The sequence below is a fragment of the Dermochelys coriacea genome, chromosome 25 (assembly GCF_009764565.3).
Source record: "Dermochelys coriacea isolate rDerCor1 chromosome 25, rDerCor1.pri.v4, whole genome shotgun sequence".
NCBI lineage: Eukaryota > Metazoa > Chordata > Testudines > Dermochelyidae > Dermochelys > Dermochelys coriacea.
The window spans coordinates 1687011-1704985 of NC_050092.1; the positions used below are offsets into that span (position 1 = coordinate 1687011).

The following is a 17975-nucleotide window of genomic DNA, read 5'->3' on the forward strand; positions in this document are numbered from 1 at the left end:
CAACACACACATAGGCATTTGGACAGGGACTGAGCCCAGCGCCCCCAGAGACACACAGGGCATTTAGCACAAAGCCCTAGTAAGAGAAGTTTGTGCTGATCCCATGAGTGGGGAGCTCAGTCTTCTATCCTGTTTTAGCCCAGCTGGAAATCTCTGCCCAGAGCCATGTGTACTCTGCAGTTCCACAGCTGTGCAGTTTAGGCCTGGTCTACACCCAAAAATGAGACCGACCTAGCTACATCGCTCAGGACTGTGAAAAATTTCAAACCCTGTGAGACGTGGGTGGATCAAGCTAACCCCAGCTATAGACACAGCTAGGTCAACAGAAGTGTCTGTCAACCCCACTGCTGCCCCTTGGAGGGGAGGGTGAACAGCACTGACAGGAAAACCCCTTCCGCTGGTGTGGGACGTGGCGCTGTGCCACTGTAGTCTGGTCGTGGCCGTAGGGTGAGATCCATGCTGAAAAAGAGAGAACTTTGGAAATGTGACCTGACCGTGCTGGCTGCCTGAGGCTGTTACGGGGCCTCTCTGCAGATCCCCAGAGCAGAGGATGCTGTTGGAGCCCTGTCTAGGCAGCTGTGGCTCATGTTATAGCCACACGCTTATAGCTCTTGTGGTTCCCCAGTTCAGTCCCACAGGGCTCAGCTAAAACAGTGGCCCTTGCAGAAGCACAGCAAATGCGCTAGGTGATGCCTAGTGTTTAGTCATGTGGGCAGCATTGAATAAATAAATCCATTGATTACCTGGGCTCAGCGGGCGGGGGGGGAAATCTGTCAAGGGTCAGCTTGGCACCTGTACAAACAAATGGTGCATGGAGAAGAGTCAATGAGGCTGGTGTGGCAAAGTCGCGTGCTGAGACAAGCTCAAAGGGGTGGCTGGCGGGAATGCTTTGCCGGCCTTGGAGGTGGAGGCTGGGTCCCATCCAGCCCTAGAGCCTGGCCCCCAGGGTTTTACCCTGTCTTCTCTGTGCCAAACGATGGGGCTTCCTGTGTGGAGATGACTCCACAGCTAGACCCATCTTGCTGTCAGGAAGGCTTACATTTTGCCCTGCCCCTCTCCCCCTTGCAGGGGGCATCCTGGACTGGCAGGAAGGCACTGAATGCCCTGGTAGTTTCTTCATTCTATGATGTTGTCCTCTGCAAATACCTGGAGACCATTCTCAGGTCCCTCCTTTGCTGTTGCTTAGCCAGTCTTTAAGGAGGGTCAGTAATCGGTCTCTCCAGCCCCTTCACTTTGGCTCTGACAGCCCTGTCCCCCGAATTGATGCACATCTTTCTGATACTGATGTGGCTGGAGCTCAGAACTCCAGCCATCGCGTCCCCAGAATCGCACCATGTCACCATAATAACATGGTAACCCTGATAGACAGCACAGGCAGTCGCCTGCGCATGGATGGCGCATTCACTCACGCTCCTAGGCTCTGCCCAGCAGGGAATGGAGACTGAGGACTTCACCTTGGGGCTCTGCAGAGGGTTTCGGGTGTTCAGCCAAGAAGGGGAATTTTCAAAGCAGAGGTGGATGGTGCTTTGTCTTTGAAAATCTGCTCTTAGCACTGGGTGCCCAAGGTGACTCGGGACTCAGCTAGGCCTCTGGCCCTTGAGGTTTCCAAACCTCACTGCTAGAGGGTGTTGTGCTCTCCATGTGCAGCTGTTATCCTTGGGTACAAGGGGAAGAATTTGGGGTCTAACCCAAGGTATGTATCTTAGACCGCTCTATCCCTGCATGTGGACATTCTGACTCTGGTATGAGCAGTCCTGTTTCAGTTAGTTTATGTCTCTTGGGATGGGATTAAGGTAAACAGAAAACGTCACTGTTATAAGGGAATAGGAGGGTCCCCTTGGGACTGTATGATAAAACTTTGCCACATAGCCAAGGCCTAGATGTCATTACCTTCCGCATCCACCCCAAGGCCTCAAGACCCTTCAGCCAACTGCTCGTGGGCACCTGTGGCTGCTCGGACAGTACAACGACCTCTCTGGTGTCTGAACTCCTGGAGAAGTGGACAGGGGAGGGCACTTTGGTGCCAGGCTCTGACAGTGCTAATTCAGCTCCTTTTCCCCATGCTGTGCTAGCAGGCTGCAGAAGCACAAGACACAGTTTCTATTTGCTCTAACTTGAATTCTCAAAAGCTCAGCCAGGTGCTATTCAGGCCCCCACTGAGGGACTCGGGCAGTCAGGGGCGTCCCAGAGTTGGTGTTTGGCCACATTCAAGCTGTCTGAGCGCCAGAAGTGTGTGGCATCTTCCCTGGTCCGAACTGATCAGAAATGTCTCTGATGCACATAGATAGCGGGGAAGGAGGGGGGGTTCAGGTTTGCACACTCACTTTTCAGAGTGGAGCTGCGCACTACGCTTGTATTGGACGGTGAGCTCCTCGCAAGCTGTGCTCTGAACAGTGTCTAGTGGGCAGTGGCCACCTTTTTATTTGCAGTGCTGGCTACACGCTCCATAACCCCTGCTCCAGTCTGGGGTACGTACCTGTTGCAGAGCGGGGACTTGCTGGGAGCCGGGAAGCAGACGATAACGGACGTCCTTTCCCTATGCCAATTGGCCCAACTGCTTCCACATCATCATATATCTGCTCTTGGTCACTGGGGCAGCAGACAGAATGGGATTAGGGAGCTGAGCTGTGGTGGGTGTGATCACAGTGCAAGAGCCAAGTTTAACAGACTGTCACAAACATCAGCACTGCAAGAGGGTGGATGGCAAGGGGCAGGAGGCCAAAATGTGCCTGGGGCTGGCAGTGGGCTACAGCAGGGACAGGAACATGCGACACTGTGAGGCACCACAAGGAGTGTGATTTGGGGCTGCAGGCTGTGCCGTCATTTTGCAGAGTGCTCTGCAAGGGCCTGCAATGCTGTGCCTCCCTTATAGCAATGAACTACAACAGGGTGTGTGCTAGATGGCGATCGGTACCTGAGCTACAGAGGGAGACCAGCGCCAGAGGTTTCAAAATTATCTGGTGCCCCAGTGACTAGGTCTCCCACATGAGACACCTCGGGCTGCTACTGCTCTCTGGATGCTACCATTGATTTCATTTGGAGATCATGGTGCTCAGCATCACGGAGGAATCACACCCCGGAGGTCTGATTCTCCTCTGCCCTGCAGCTTGTGCCATTTAGTCTCGTGCACCATGGGTGTGAAACACCCCCATAGCAGAATGGTGGCACTGAGCACTGGTCTGAATGACTGTCCAACGGGGAATCCAACCCGAGGGGTCTCATATCTGGCACCCAGAAACTGCAGCATCCAGAAACTCAGGGGCTGCTTCTGAAAATGCTGGACTGTATCCGCAGCTCTGGTCTTTGGTCAGCAGCAGCCCATCCTGTAGCTGGGGGTGCAAAGCAAGAATAAGAAAGAATTACCATCTCAGTACTTCTTCCACTGAACTCGGGACACAAGGAGATGAAGCAGCTTGAGGTGCAAGTCGGTCTGGGGAAGACAGAGCAGAATTTGGCTTCAGGTGACCTATAGCAAAGGTTGTGGGGAGGGGTAGAGGGGAAAGCCAGTTCACTGATGACTTCAAGCCAGTTTCCTGGGTTTGTCAGGGCAATGCAAGTGACCCACCCCCACCAAGAAACTCGTGTTTAGATTCCAGATCTGCCCCTGACCATTCTGTATGCAGGGTCATGCCACCTTCCCCACTGGAGAGGGCCATGAAAGCAGGGGAGGAAAAGAAGGGAGATGTGGTCTGTGCCCAAACCAGCCTGCTAGGGAAGGCACAGTCATGGACTCCTCCATAGTCTCCTGGCCGGGGCAGTGCTCCGGTCTCTTAATCATGCTGCCTCACCTGTCACCTTGCTGTTTCAAAAAGTCTCCCATTAAAAGGCTGCTCCCACCCATCACTGCTCCCAGGAATGCTATTCAGCCAAGCCCAGCCCTGGGATGAACTACAAGGACTTTTACTGGCTTGGAACAATACATACAAATCTCTTTAGCACAGTGAGGGGCTCCCAAGTAAAAAGCTACCCCAGCCCACTCGTTCCATCTTGGGTTCAGTAGCCAACTAACTGCAACTGCAGCCACTGTCCAATGACATGTCTTTATACAGCATCATCAACCCCAAGCAATGAAAAACCATGAATCAGGCCCCACAAAATCTCGAGATTGGCTTAAAAATCACAAGAGGATTTTTTAATCCTAATGAATCTGGGGTTCTTTTTGTTCCTGGCTGTTGCTCTTTTAAGTCACTCTCTGGCCATGTTTTCAAGCTTTCCTCAAAAAAACACTGGGGATAGAAATCTACTTTTCTTTTTAAATGCAAGCTGATTGCATGACCCATGAGCTGGGCCTTTACGAAGTGCACTAAATATCACCCCATTTGTGAGATAAAATTGTGACCGTTCGCAACACTGTGTGCCAGTCCTTCAAGGTGCAACAAACACAAACCCAGTTCTTCACACTCCATCCATCACAAGCTTCCATCAGCCCTGGGAAGAGGGGAGGGAGAGGCCAGGCTCTAGGGCGTGTGGGAACAGAGCAGAACTGACCCCTAATAGCCCCTCTCCATTGGCCCTGGGAGAAGGAGAGTCCTTGCTTACAGACAGCCCCGCAACCTGAAGCAAATACTCACCAGCAACCACACTCCACACAACAGAAGCACTAACCCAGGAACCTATCCTTGCAACAAAGCCCGTTGCCAACTCTGTCCACATATCTATTCAGGGGACCCCATCATAGGGCCTAATCACATCAGCCACACTATCAGAGGCTTGTTCACCTGCGCATCTACCAATGTGAGATATGCCATCATGTGCCAGCAATGCCCCTCTGCCATGTTCATTGGTCAAACTGGACAGTCTCTACGTAAAAGAATAAATGGACACAAATCAGACATCAAGAATTATTAGAGCATAAGCTTTCGTGAGCTACAGCTCACTTCACGAAAGCTTATGCTCTAATAAATTTGTTAGTCGCTAAGGTGCCACAAGTACTCCTTTTCTTTTTGCGAATACAGACTAACACGGCTGCTACTCTGAAACCTGAATCAAGAATTATAACATTCAAAAACCTGTCGGAGAACACTTCAATCTCTTTGGTCACTCGATTACAGACATAGAAGTTGCAATTCTTCTTCAACAAAAAAAAACTTCAAAAACAGACTCCAAGGAGAGACTGCTGAATTGGAATTAATTTGCAAACTGGATACAATTAACTTAGGCTTGAATAGAGACTGGGAGTGGATGGGTCATTACACAAATTAAAACTATTTCCCCATGTTATTTCCCCCCTCCTTACCCCCCACTGTTCCTCAGACGTTCTTGTCAACTGCTGGAAATGGCTCACCTTGATTATCACCACAAAAGGTTTTCCTCCTTCCCCCCCCCTTCCTGCTGGTAATAGCTCATCTTAAGTGTGTATGGTAACACCCATTGTTTCATGTTCTCTGTGTGTGTATATAAATCTCCCCACTGTATTCTCCACCGAATGCATCCGATGAAGTGAGCTGTAGCTCACGAAAGCTTATGCTCAAATGTAGACCTGGCCACAGTCAATGCGAAAAGGCGCTGGGGGGAGTTCACTGGACATGCAGCTTGTACGGTGCATTGCAGTGAATGAGTCGGGTGCTGTGTCGCCTGTTGGTGTAATAAAACCGCCTGTGCGGGCAGCAGGAGAAGCTCTCCCACTGACAGCACTGCCCACGCCGGCACATCTGTGGGTGTAACCTATGTCACTCAGGGGCGTGGTTTATTTACACCCCTGAGTCACACAAGTTATTCTGACATAAACTTTAGTGTAGACACTACCCTTAGAAAGGGCTGTCTGGTGACTTCTAATGATGCAATTAACCTCCTGACAGCCTCTGAGGAAGGAAGGCCAAGCAGGCTGGCTGAGGCAGTCTGACTTGCTGGGGAACTCACAGTGTAGGCAGGGAACTGTGCAGCTTGGAACAACCCTGGTCAGGAGGGCAAGAGACTTGGTCTCCATCCAAGAGAGGTGATGGCTGAGGGGCTGGGAGCCTAGAGTGGGTGCCCTGGCTGGACCCCAGGTGCAGTTGCCCAAACTAGGACATCATCACAATGGTTTCGGAACACTTATCCCCACATAACCCGAGTTCTCCATACAGACCAAAGAAAAGAGTTACTGGTCTAGAAGCAGATCTAGTGGCCAGAGTGATAAATGGTATCCAAGCAGCACAGTCACTATTTTTTAATTCTATATGGTCGGGGGTTTGTGCCCCGTGCACAGCTCCCATGAGCTATTAAACCAGAATCCTGAAGATTGCATCACTGGTAGCGATTAAGTCTTACAGTTCTCAGAAGAAAGTGAAAGAGGCTCGACTTCCCTGATGGTGACCCTACTGCCAGCCCTCCATAGGCCATACGTCACTGTACACCGGAATCCAAGATCGTATTGACTTGTATTGACAAAATCCCAGAAAGCCTGCAGGAAGGCACAGCCTCCCCCCACCCCCTATGGGTGAAAGAGCCTACAACAGTGAGAGCTACAATGACAACACACATCACACTCAGCCCATCTCCTTCTAGAGGGGGTTTCTATTATAGCTTCATTCCAGCTCTCTCCCTTCCATTGTCCAGAAATGGATCCTCCCCAGGCCCGGCTCCCTAACGGTCCTGGACTGACTGCCTTCCTATATCCAGCGCTCCCCTGGATTGACTCCCTCCCCGCGCCAGACCCCTGCGCACACACCTGGGTCCCCAGCTCCCAGACTGGGCATTGAGTACCAGTGTCTGGCACCCCCTCGTGGCTGTCCAGAGAACAGTAGCACTGCTGTTTGAAATGCCTTTGCTGAAACGTGGCATCAGAAAGGCTGGGACAATTTGAGTGTTTTTAGACCCTCAAGTAAAGAACAAAAACAAATCAGCTTCCAGCCCAAAGACTGCATGAAGGCAGAGAGGGCTGGACTTGCTGTGAGGATACCAATAGTGACTGTGCTACTTGGATACCATTTATCACTCTGGCCACTAAATCTGCCTCTAGATCAGTAACTCTTTTCTTTGGTCCGTACGGAGAACTCGGGTTGTGTGAGGAAGCTTGAGTGATCGGAAATAAATCCAGTTCCCTTAGAGGGCAAGTCAGGCGTTTCTTCAGCCACAATGGAAAGCCTGTGAAGTTGCAAGTGAACTGGACAAGGGAGCTCCTTAGGTAAGGCTTGCTGTGAACAGACTGCTCCCATATTTACCAGCTTCTCATGCTGTCTGGAGCACAGCAGCAGGATGTTACAGAGCCCCTGGAAGCAAAGGAGAAGCTCTTCCAGCCATCCAGGAACGTACTGTATGAATGCACTTAACCCAACAGCCCAGGGACATTCCAAACCCAGGGATCAGCTGGCAGGCATGTCTGGTCATTGCATGGTAAACTGATACAAGACGACATGGCACTGGACACAAGAGATGTAGATGCCAGGGCTCAGATGTGAGGAGAGGCCAAGCTAGATTCACTACATTATAAATTTGTGCCTGAAAAATGAATCCAGCCCAACCCAGGCAAAACCAGTAATGTAGTGGGGGACACCTGCACAGAAAAGAAAAGACAAACAACAGGAAAGAGGGCAATGCAGAAACTATTGTGTATTGAGATTACTGTGTATCATTATTGTGTGATAGCCAGCGTGTGAGGGCAGAGAGATGGAGATAAACCATTTTACGAAAGCCTGCTGACTGCATAGGTAGCAAAACAAGGTCCATTTGGATGAAGGCAAAAGAGGCCAGCAAACCTGATGTATCCATAGTCAGTATTATAGGTCCAGCTAGAACACCAGGAAAACAGCTAAGTGTGCATCCTGGCAAACAGCCAGGTAAGGAACTTCTGTCTCAGAAAGGACTGTTATGTGACCTAACTGCACCAATTACTGACAAGAAGGAAACCCAGCTTTGCAACAGTGTGAAATCAAACTAAGGTTATGTGCTGATTCTTATCACTGTGCTGTACATGTAAGAATTACACTTTGAAGTGGTGAAAGGGTTACAGAAACCACTTGTTTCAGCTGAAACCTGTAAGAAAAAGATTCTAATTACAGCGAATGAGGAACCTGTCTGCAAGACATCTCAGAGTGAAAATGCACCAGGGATGCACTACAACTGATGCAGGAGAAGAGCGTGGCTGACACAAGGATTATGGTATGGATTTAGGCTCCTGATTATAGTATGGATTTAGGATCAGTGTTTAGAGGCACCCCCTTAACACTCATAAGAACAGGGTTTGATTCCCTGCTTCCCCTACATAGGGTCTGTGTGACCTTACACAAGTCACTCACTCTCTCTTTGCTTGCCTTCCCCATCTGTACAAGGGCTATAACAGTATTGCACTACCCCAAGGGATGTAGCGAGGATAAATATATGAATGATTGTGATGTGCTCAGATGTTACAGCAATGGAGGCCAGAAGCACCTGAGACCAGCAGAGTGCTCTCCGGAGGAGGGCCCCAAGTCAGGGGCGCCAGAATTGGGAGATTGGAGGGCCATGCCTGTCCACTTTTTAACATGGGTGTAGCAGCCTTGGGCAGGCACACAGTGGCAGCAGAGGCTGCGCTTCATGTTAGGAAAGCTGATAAGCTGAGTGGCACACCTTTGGGGGTGGAGACATGGGTTGGGGTCTGCTCTCGGGCACCCCAGTCCCCTGCCCAGCGCAGGTAGAGGGTTCAAGGCTCCACACCGCAGCTCTGGCTCCCTTGGTGGCTCTTGCCATGGCCAGGCTCTGGCTTCCAGCCTGGCCAAGGGGCAGGGCCCTGGGGGATGAGGGGGAGCAGGTGGCAAGGCCACAGCTCTGGCACCAGTGGCACCACCACTTCTACACAGGCTCCAGCGTTCCTGCCCCAAGTTTAAGACATGGAGCATGAACTGGCTAAAGGGCCCAACATCCATCCTTCAGAGCAGTGCAAAGAACAACAAAGACCCCAACAAGCTTGTGGAACGAGAGGTTTGTGAAAAGAGCTAAGGTCAGCAGGGCAGTGATCTTATGCAAGTTGCTTAGACCCTGAGGACTTCAGCAGAGCACTGTTCCCTGCCTACAAGGGGAGGAGTGTTGCCACATCGAGCCAACACAAAAGTCTTTGCAGTCATTAATACCAAAGGTGGCTTCTGGCAATTCAGGCTGGACACAAAAAGCAGGAACATGACAGCTGTCTGGGCCCCACTCGGATGCTCCTGCTGACTCCAAGTACCTTTCCCAATTCCACCGCTACACAAAAGTATCAGAGAGCATGCAGGGCTGTCTGGGGGGGAGATTGTTCTCCGTGAGTTACTGCCAGCTACAGAGAAGTTCATTAGTTCCCTAAGCTCGGGTTACCATATTTGAACATTCAAAAAAGAGAACATTCCATGGGGGGGGATTTGCTCGCACCCCCTCCTGCCCCTGCCCCAACTCCACCCCTTTCCTGCCCCCATTCCAATCCCTTTCCCAAAGTCCCCACCTCAACTCTGACTCCTCCCTGCCCCATTGGACCCCTTCCCCAAATCCCCGCCCCGGCCCCACCTCCTCCCCTGAACGCGCCGCATTCCCCCCCCTCCCTTCTCCCTCCCAGCCACACGAAACAGCTGTTCTGCGGCACAAGCGTTGGGAGCTAGGGGAAAAAAGCGGGCACTCTCTTGAGTAATCAACATTAACTCTCTGTCTTGAATGATCAACTCTTCTTTGGGGAAAAATAATAATGACAAAATCCCGGACGTTTTTAGATATTTAAAAATTCCTCCTGGACAGTGATTTAAGAACCAAAAAGCTGGACATGTCTGGGAAAATACGGGTGTATGGTAACCCTACCTAAGCCAACCAGTGTGTAAGCAGCTCTCTCCAGCTCACTTCCTAACTAGGCACCACTCTGGCTTTCTTTTGCTAAAGGCAAAAACAAGCACAGCATCTCAGTAATTTCTGAGTCCTCATTAATTTCCTCCATCTCCTCATTTATTAATGGATCGACTTCCTCTCTAGTTCTTCCCTCATCCTATTATGTTTATAAAACCCGCCTCTTCTTTGCCAGAACCGCATCTTTCCCTAAAAGTCTCAACACTTCCACTCAAAGGAATTCCAGATCCTAATTCAGCAGCTTTTCCTTCCTGCACTAGTGACTCCCCATCCTGGAGGGCCGCTCTCCTCTAGCTGCCTGGGGGTTTGTATGTAACCCAAGTACTCCTGGACATACCATGCCTCATGCCTCTCCCTGGCTCTGGTGCAGGATAAGCATGTGCTCTGATAGCAGCAGCCTTCCGGAACCCCTCTAGATCCACCTCAGGAGGGCGCTGGGGTTTCATTGGCTTGACTCCCAGTGCTGTTGCATGTGGCAGCGGCTTTCTCCTAGGAACCTTAAGTTGCCATTTCTCTGATATGCTTCTTGGAGTGTCCAGTAGGGATGGAACAGCTGTCCCTTTGGCAGAAACCAGGGGGGCACCAGCATTTACTCCTTGATTCCTAGCATGCTTGATCAGTGGCCAGGTCGTCTGAGTCTGGCTTCTCTCAGGAAGGTTTGAATTCCACCTTGTGCCCTTTTGTTCAGGGGGTGCCTCTCGTATTCCTGTTTGCAGAACGGCTGGGTGGAGGCTGGATTCCATAGCATTTCCATCCTTGGAGTTAGCCACCCATGCTGGATCTTCACAAAGGGGCCCCAAGCCTGGAACCTCATCCTGACATAAAGGAGCATTTTTCAAACCCATCCTCCTGGTTTTGGGTAATTTAGTAGATTGGTCCCTCTCAGATCCAGGTTTAAGTGTGTGTGTCTCCTCCTTTGCAAGTGAGGCTGAAAGCTGACTCCCTGGCCTGTTGCTCATTTCAGGGAATTTTTGTCTGTTCCCTTGGAACTTGGCCCGTAGGTGCTTAACACGTTCTCCTTCCTAGGACAGAGCAGACAATGTTAATTTCCACATGTGTCTGAGGATCATTCAGGACAGTTCTAGGCAACCACCCTGACAATGTCCATGGAGTAAAATTAATCAAAACCACAAACATTTCACATCCCATCTGGCAAACGATCATTCTTTGTATTATAGTAACAACTAGAGGCCCCATTATGTAAGGTTCTGCACAAAACTGGAGAGAAAGAGCCTACAGTCCAAACAGCCAGCGGGGCCCTGGCACGGCTGTGGAGCCATGGGGCCTCGATGCTGATGGCAGTGGTTGAATAATCTCAGGGTTGAACCTCCTGCTTGTTCTGCGGATGGGGGCAAAGATAAGCACCCGGCCCCCAACAGAACCACCCGGAGAAGCCCATAGGTCACTCTCGGGGAGTTTTTCTCCTCTGTTCCTTCTCCCGCGGTGCCCTCCGAAGGAGTTCCAATGGGAGGGGCACTCTGACTCTGTGGGGTTACTTCACACTGACACCAACAGAGCGAAGAGTAGAATTTAGTATCCAGACACTGCACAGGGTTTGGAAGGGAGCAAAGCACCCAGTCCTGCTCCCAACCCCAATCGAAGTCAATGGCAAAATGAGGGGAGTCAGGAGACAGCCACATATCCTCTCCATCCTGCTCCTGGTCCCTCTGGGACCATCTTGCTGCAAAGTGATTCCCAGGGAACCGGTCAGCCTGGCCACCGTGTGAACTGAGAGATGATGCTGCCTGGAGACGTTGGCTGCTGCGTGGCTGGGCCTCTCTTGACGGGTAATGCTGAGTTGCTGGTGTCAGCTGCACCCTGACTATTACAAGAGCAATTTCCAGTGCACAGTATTTGTGCCCTAAAACCCACTTGCTCTTAGGTGCATTCCTTGGGTCATACACCCCTTTGAAAAATTCCCTCCTGGGTGCAGCTGCCTGGCCATGGCTCTAGCAGGCAGCTCACTTGTACCCCAGTTGCATTTTTCTTTGCAAAGCCTGGCAGGTGCAATAGCCTGATTCAGGGGTGTCAGCTGAGGCTGCCCTTTGGGAATCATGGCCTCACTAGTGAGCACTGCAGCTGTAGGCCGAGGCAGTCCCAGTTGCATGCCTCTGCTCGTCACCTTGCCCTCGCCGTCACCGCCATCTGGGTGAGCGAGTCCTGTGTTTGTGTGGGAGGAACTCCCCACGCTTTTCAGAGCAGTGCCCAATGAGCTTCCTGTGTGGTTACTATTGTGCTGAGCACACACTGTGAAGTGAGACAGGCTAGTAACTGCACCAGCGAGGGGCTGGCCTCTACAACAGCATTTCAGAGCTGCCCAAATGGCCTAGAAACCTCTGTGTTGGAAATCCCCGGGGAATGGTTGCCTTGATTGCTTTTGGGGTAGCACTGCCAAACTAGTGCATGCCAGAGAGCAGCAGGTGTAATGTAGTTGGAATTTTGTAAAGCTTGTAATTGTAAATTTTGTATAGCATGGACCGCATCCCCACAAAGGGGTCATCTTGCGAGCCGCCCACCAGTCATTTCCCAGACCATGCAATACCTATTTTGTCCCTTTACAAAACAGCTAATCAGCACGTTTGGATTTGCTCTCCCAAAGCCATCGGATCTGTCTCTTCCCCGTGCTACTCCCAGACTTAAATTGTACTTTGTACTTGTACGTGATTTAGTTTTACAGATGAGGGATCAGACACAAAGAAGTTAAAGGCAAAATTTTAAAACTTGAGTACTTAAATGTAGGCACCTAAATGAGTTGCCTGATCTCTAAAGCCGGGAGCACTCCCAGCTTTCATTGACATCAAGGGGAGCAGGCACGGAAGTAGCCACTATCCCCAGCAGTTGCAAGATGAGTATTGTTACCAGCAGTAGCACAGATGGAGACAGAACGTGGCATCTGTCCTCCAAGTCTTTACTTCCCCCATAGGCCAGGTGGCTTCTGAAGAAGCAACTGTATAAAACAGCTTTTTCAAGATTCACAAGTGCGAATATTTGACCCAGAATTGCTTTTTGAACCATGCCAATGTCCATTTTGCAGCCATTTCATGAATTTAAAAAAAAAAAAAAGGATGGAAAAAAAAGTCTAGTTATGAACTAAAGCTGCTGATACCCCCATATCCTGACCGAATTCCAACTCAGGTTGTTGTATTCTACCTCCCTAAACACCTCTTTAGTGTCACTCATGTACAGTAATCGTCTCTGCTTTCATAGATTTTTAAAGCAAGAAGGGACCAAATCTTCTAGTCCAGTGGCTCTCAAACTTTTTTACTGGTGACCCCTTTCACCTAGCAAGCCTCTGAGTACAACCCCCCTTATAAATTAAAAACACTTTTTTATATATTTAACACCATTATAAATGGTGGAGGCAAAGCGGGATTTGGGGTGGAGGTTGACAGCTCGCGACCCCCCATGTAATAACCTTGTGACCCCCTGAGGGGTCCCGACCCCCGGTTTGAGAACCCCTGTGCTAGTCTGACCCCCTGCACAAGCCAGTTTTCCCCTGTGATTCCTGCATCGAGCCCAACAGCTTGTGATTGAACTAGAGCGTAGCTTTGAAAAAGACATCACATCTTGACCTAGTTTGTTTAGTGTTGCTGTGTGCCTCTATCCAGCTTCTGGGTCTGACCCGAAGGTGGTTGCATTTCAGTGCTGAGTGAAGTGATCCCCATCTGGTTTACATCTCACACTGCAAAGCAATCTGATATCCTCTGGTGGTTCTTTGTGCACCACACTGGACAAATGGAAAAGTCCTACTGTCCACGGGGATGTGCTGCACAATGGTTTTTGCTGATCCTCTGACCTGGAGCAAGGCTCACCCCGTGTTGCTCTTGCTGAGTCTGGCTGGCAATAAGACACTCCATCTTTCCTAGTGCTATGGAGGAATCCTGCCCCACTGCCTGTGTCCTGTTCTCCTGCCCTTGTGTTCCTCACAGACCAGGTGTGAACAACTCAGACACGGTAAATTACTCACCATTTTCTGTCACTAGGCGCTTGCTTCTCTCCCTCTCTCCATGTAGAGTCAAATGTCCTCACGCAGAATTGCCTGTGGGAAGTTGGGATCCAGCATTTGTATGTAGCCTGGTTACCCTCTGCCTTTACTGCATCTTGAAACCAAAGGCTTTTGCCAGGTGCGTGGCAAGCGACTGTCTAACTTCAGGAAGTAGTTGTGGTCTGTATGAGAAGCAGCGAGGGGCGGGGGAGCAGCTCTTTCTGACCTAGCTTAAGTCGGTGCCAGAGTGGTAGCACCGGGTCCTGCTGACACTGAGCTGGGCGTAGCTACACAGACTTGGTTCTTTGGAGTAGAGTTGGACAATTTTTTTCTGGCAAATAGAAATTTCACCCCCAAAAATGCATCTTTCATGGTCCAAAATTATTTGCAAATTTGGGTCGACTTTGGCAAATAGTTCATCTGAAAAAAAAACCCAAAAACCAAAATTACAAATGTCAGGATGCTTCGTGTTAACATTTTCAAAACCAACCACTTTGAAACTTTTGTAGAAAATGTTGGCATTTTGTTTCAAGCCAACATTCACAGTGCTTCATTTGACCTGGATTATTTCATTTTGTCAAGAAAAAATTTTAAAAATTCCATTTCGTTTTGTGACTAACCACATTTTTTCTGGATTTTTCAGTTCAGCCATCAAACCAAACCCTCAGTTCTTCCCTTAGCTCTCGTTTGGATGTAAGAACTGTGTTTATATTGATTTGAAGTTGAAGTACGTGTTATCAGTTGTTGGCTGCGTGTGTTCTCTCCATGTGCTGCACCAGCTCTGCACAGACAGCCAGTACAACAGATCTTGACTGAACTGCCCAAGAAGGCCACAGACTCGGTTTAGTAGCGAAGGTGCTCAGCCAGGGTTATTGTTGAGAAAGCACATTACGAGTACCTGGCAGACTCTATGGGGCCACTAATACATTATGCCCGTGACAATGGACTCCGCTCAGTGAGCGACAGGATCTTCCACTCCCCACTAGGCCAGACAAAGACACCCCCTCTGTGGCCCCTTTTTTATGCTGACACAACCAAGTTACATATTGCCCCTCTGATGTGGTTAGTTCCCACCCTTTATCTTGTACATGTTGGCTCGATCAAAACATCTCCAGCCATCACCGTGTCATCCTACTATCTCTTTAGGAGGGGTCAGTGTGTCCTGTATTATCTTTGGGGAGTGTGTTTATACCATAACCTTGTATCAGGGTATCCTGGTACCCCCCTTTTGGAATGTGTTTATGTGAATATCTAGTGCCTAAGAGGGCTTGTGTTTTTGGAACACAAGCCATGTTGTTGCCAAGTTCCTGTGCCGGACAGTGCACCTGTAAACAGGCATCTGTTTTATAACAGGGCCTGACTCTTGCTAACTTTGCTTTATATCAGCAGGGCCTGACTTTAGTTCAGGCCTTAGGCTTCACTCCAGGCCCCTTTACCACGTCTCAGGTTCTCTCTTTATACTACAGTGAGATGGTTGCGCTCCTGTGGGTGACTATCTGGGCAAGTTTTGTTAGTTAGTCGTATAGTGTTACAATGGCCAAACTGAACGCACTGCTCCTGCTCCTCAGAGCCTCATGAGATTTGCAGAGAGCACAAGGCATTCGTGATCAGCAACTATGTTGCCAGGGCAGGGAGTTGTTCCTGAGTAGGATGGTAACGCAGTCACTCTCAAAGCATTTTCCAAAGGAGGCCAGTATCAATATCCGTTTTACAGATAGAGAAACATTAAGTGACTTTGCAGTGTCACAACCAGGGAAAGAATTCAGATATGCGGAGTCCCAGCCTAGCACACGCACTGCTGGACCATGCTGCCTCCCCTAATGCTGTCATGTAATTATAATGTGAGCTCACAGTCATCTATTGTTATTGTGCTACCTTAGGGTCCTCTGTTATCCTTTCCCCCATTTTAGAGCAGTTGCCCAAAGTCACTGTTGGTAGAGCTGGAAGGTCTTAAATATGGCAGACTCCAGTCTCATCCACATAGCTACACTGCCTTTTGAAATAAATGTGCTAGGCCTTGTTTTCATTCTCTATTCTAAACACCAGACCTCATTCTCCTCCCATAGCCAGGAACAGAACCCAGGAGTCCTGATTCCAACTCCTTTTTAACTGCTGTTGAGCAAATAGTTGCTTAACTCACAAGCAAAGTGTATGCCAGCTCAAAGGGTACCTGTTTGTGATGTAAATATGAGGGCCTCTATTTAAACCCTGCTGCTGATCCATGAGGGGACAGTATGGTTCCACATCAGGACTTTTTTTTTTGTCTATTCTGTTAAAGCAGATTTTGCTTAAAAGCGGATTTGCAGATGCAGATTTGCATCTTCTAAAACCTACCCAAAAAATCAGATTGTTCTGCGAACAGGTAGGGCAAGTACCTGACAGCTTGGAGCAGAATCAAGGACTCGCCCATAGCAAAACAACTCTTTCCCACAGGCTACCTTGTGTGCATAGTAGAGCTACCCTGCATACCCATTTCTCCAAAGCACTGAGATACACTGCCGATAGCAAATAGCTACCTATGAATAAAGTCAGTGCAATGAACAAGGAAAAGGCCTATAGGAAGGAAAGGGATGATCTTGTTTGTGATCAAGAAAGTAGCTTCATACACCTCCTCCCCTTGAAATCTAGGCTCTGTCCCTGGCTTATCAGAGACTTCCTATGGGATATTGGCTGAGACATTTAAAACAGATCAACTGCAATTGTCACCTGCTTCTGATCTTAATCTCACTGAGCCTCAGTTCTCTGTGCAAAATGGGGGGGAGGTAACAGTACTGCCCTGCCTCTGTGGGGTCAGACACTATTAACTGACATTTGGGAAACAAATAATAGGTGCTGTGTGAGTGACCTAGCACTGTACTGGGGATTCTAGTAACAGTGAGAGGTTGGAAATGTGCCAAAAGTGGGGGACGGGAAGGCTTATGGAGAGTTGTAGCGCAGGGCAGTTGCCAGCTGGCTGGTGGCTATACCACCTTGCTGGTTAAAAGATTTAAAGTGCCCGATTTTTTTTCACTTGAGCACATTCAAGCTCTTGACGGTGCACAGGCCTGTAGTCTGGAAGGCGGTGCCATGTTAGGATAAGCTAAGAAAAATGATAAAACAACAGCAAAATACTCCAATTGTGTGTAAAATGGCTCTCTAAACATGTTAGCAATAATTCGCTATGGTCAGCACTAAGACCATTCTTCTTGTTGCGGGGTGGCCAGTGGCCAGTTTTGCTGTCTCAGAGGTGGCAGCTGTACACGGGGTCCAAGAGGACAGGGAATGAATGGGCTTCCGAGGCAGGAGGCAAGCCCTGGTCTGCCTTTCTGAGCTCTATGCAGAGAACACCCCATGAACTTTAGGAAGAGGATGGCCTTGGGGTTAAAGGTATGTCTACACTTTGGAGCAAGCAGACACAAGCTTCCCCATCTGGATCAACAGACGGGTTTATGGGGCTCACGCTAGCATTCTAGAAATAGCCAGAGAGTGTGCTGAAGTTGCACCTCAGGCTGGAGCTCAGGCTCTGAAACCCACCCTGCCCCCTAAGTGTCAGATCAGCCGTTTTTAGAGTGTCAACAGCATTAGCCCTGCTAGCTCGAGTCTGTCAAACCCCGGCTAGTGAGCTCACTCCCACTCACTCCAAACTGCTGTGTAGACAGACCCAGAAACTTTAGGACTCAGGAGCTCAGGGTGCAATTCCCTGGTCTACCACAGATTTCCTGTATGAGCTTGGCCAAGTCACTTAATCCATCTGTGCTTCAGTTTCCCCATCTATAAAATGCAGAAAATACTACCCTACCTAGCCCAGCATCCTTTGATCCCTATTCCCTTTAGGAACTCTTGAGGAGGGGTGGGGCTAACTCAGGAAGAAGAGGGGTTTAAAAAGTCAGCTCCTAAGTGACCAGTAGAGCAGCAAATGGGCGTTTGGAAGGGAATTTTGAGGGTGCATGAGAGCCAGACACACCTAACAAACATATTCTAAACTTAGCCCAATATCCCCCTGAATAACAAAGAACAAAGAAACGAACTAAAACCCTGCAAGAGTCAAAATAATATAAGCAGATGGCCAGCAGCAGGGTAGGGGGTATATGCGCTGAATGCAGCATATACGATTACCTGCCTTGTGGGTAGGTGGTCTATGTGTGCATTTGGTGCATGCAGCTCCTGGCCCTCAGAGGCTGAATATGGGCTGAACTGGAGGAGCTAAGGGAGACAGACAGGGAGACAGACCAGACTTTCCAGGACACAGCAA

General features: G+C 49.5%; 1 protein-coding gene across 3 annotated transcripts in view; it reads right to left on the reverse strand.

The window, feature by feature from the left end:
- The window catches only part of PRAM1 (PML-RARA regulated adaptor molecule 1), a 35264-nt gene extending 21290 nt beyond the window's left edge, over positions 1-13974 (reverse strand). Inside the window, exons 1-5 of one of the 3 annotated variants that reach the window (XM_043502866.1) lie at positions 13727-13973; positions 10097-10781; positions 3364-3430; positions 2477-2589; positions 744-792 (exon numbers count right to left, since the gene is read on the reverse strand). In XM_043502866.1, coding sequence (XP_043358801.1) covers positions 744-792; positions 2477-2589; positions 3364-3430; positions 10097-10781; positions 13727-13729 — 917 coding nt within the window. In that variant the 5' untranslated portion in view covers positions 13730-13973. Of the gene's footprint in view, positions 1-743; positions 793-2476; positions 2590-3363; positions 3467-10096; positions 10782-13726 lie in introns of all 3 variants that reach the window. The other 2 variants (XM_043502865.1, XM_043502867.1) reach the window with 2 other exon arrangements.
- Between the last annotated feature and the right edge of the window lie 4001 nt (positions 13975-17975).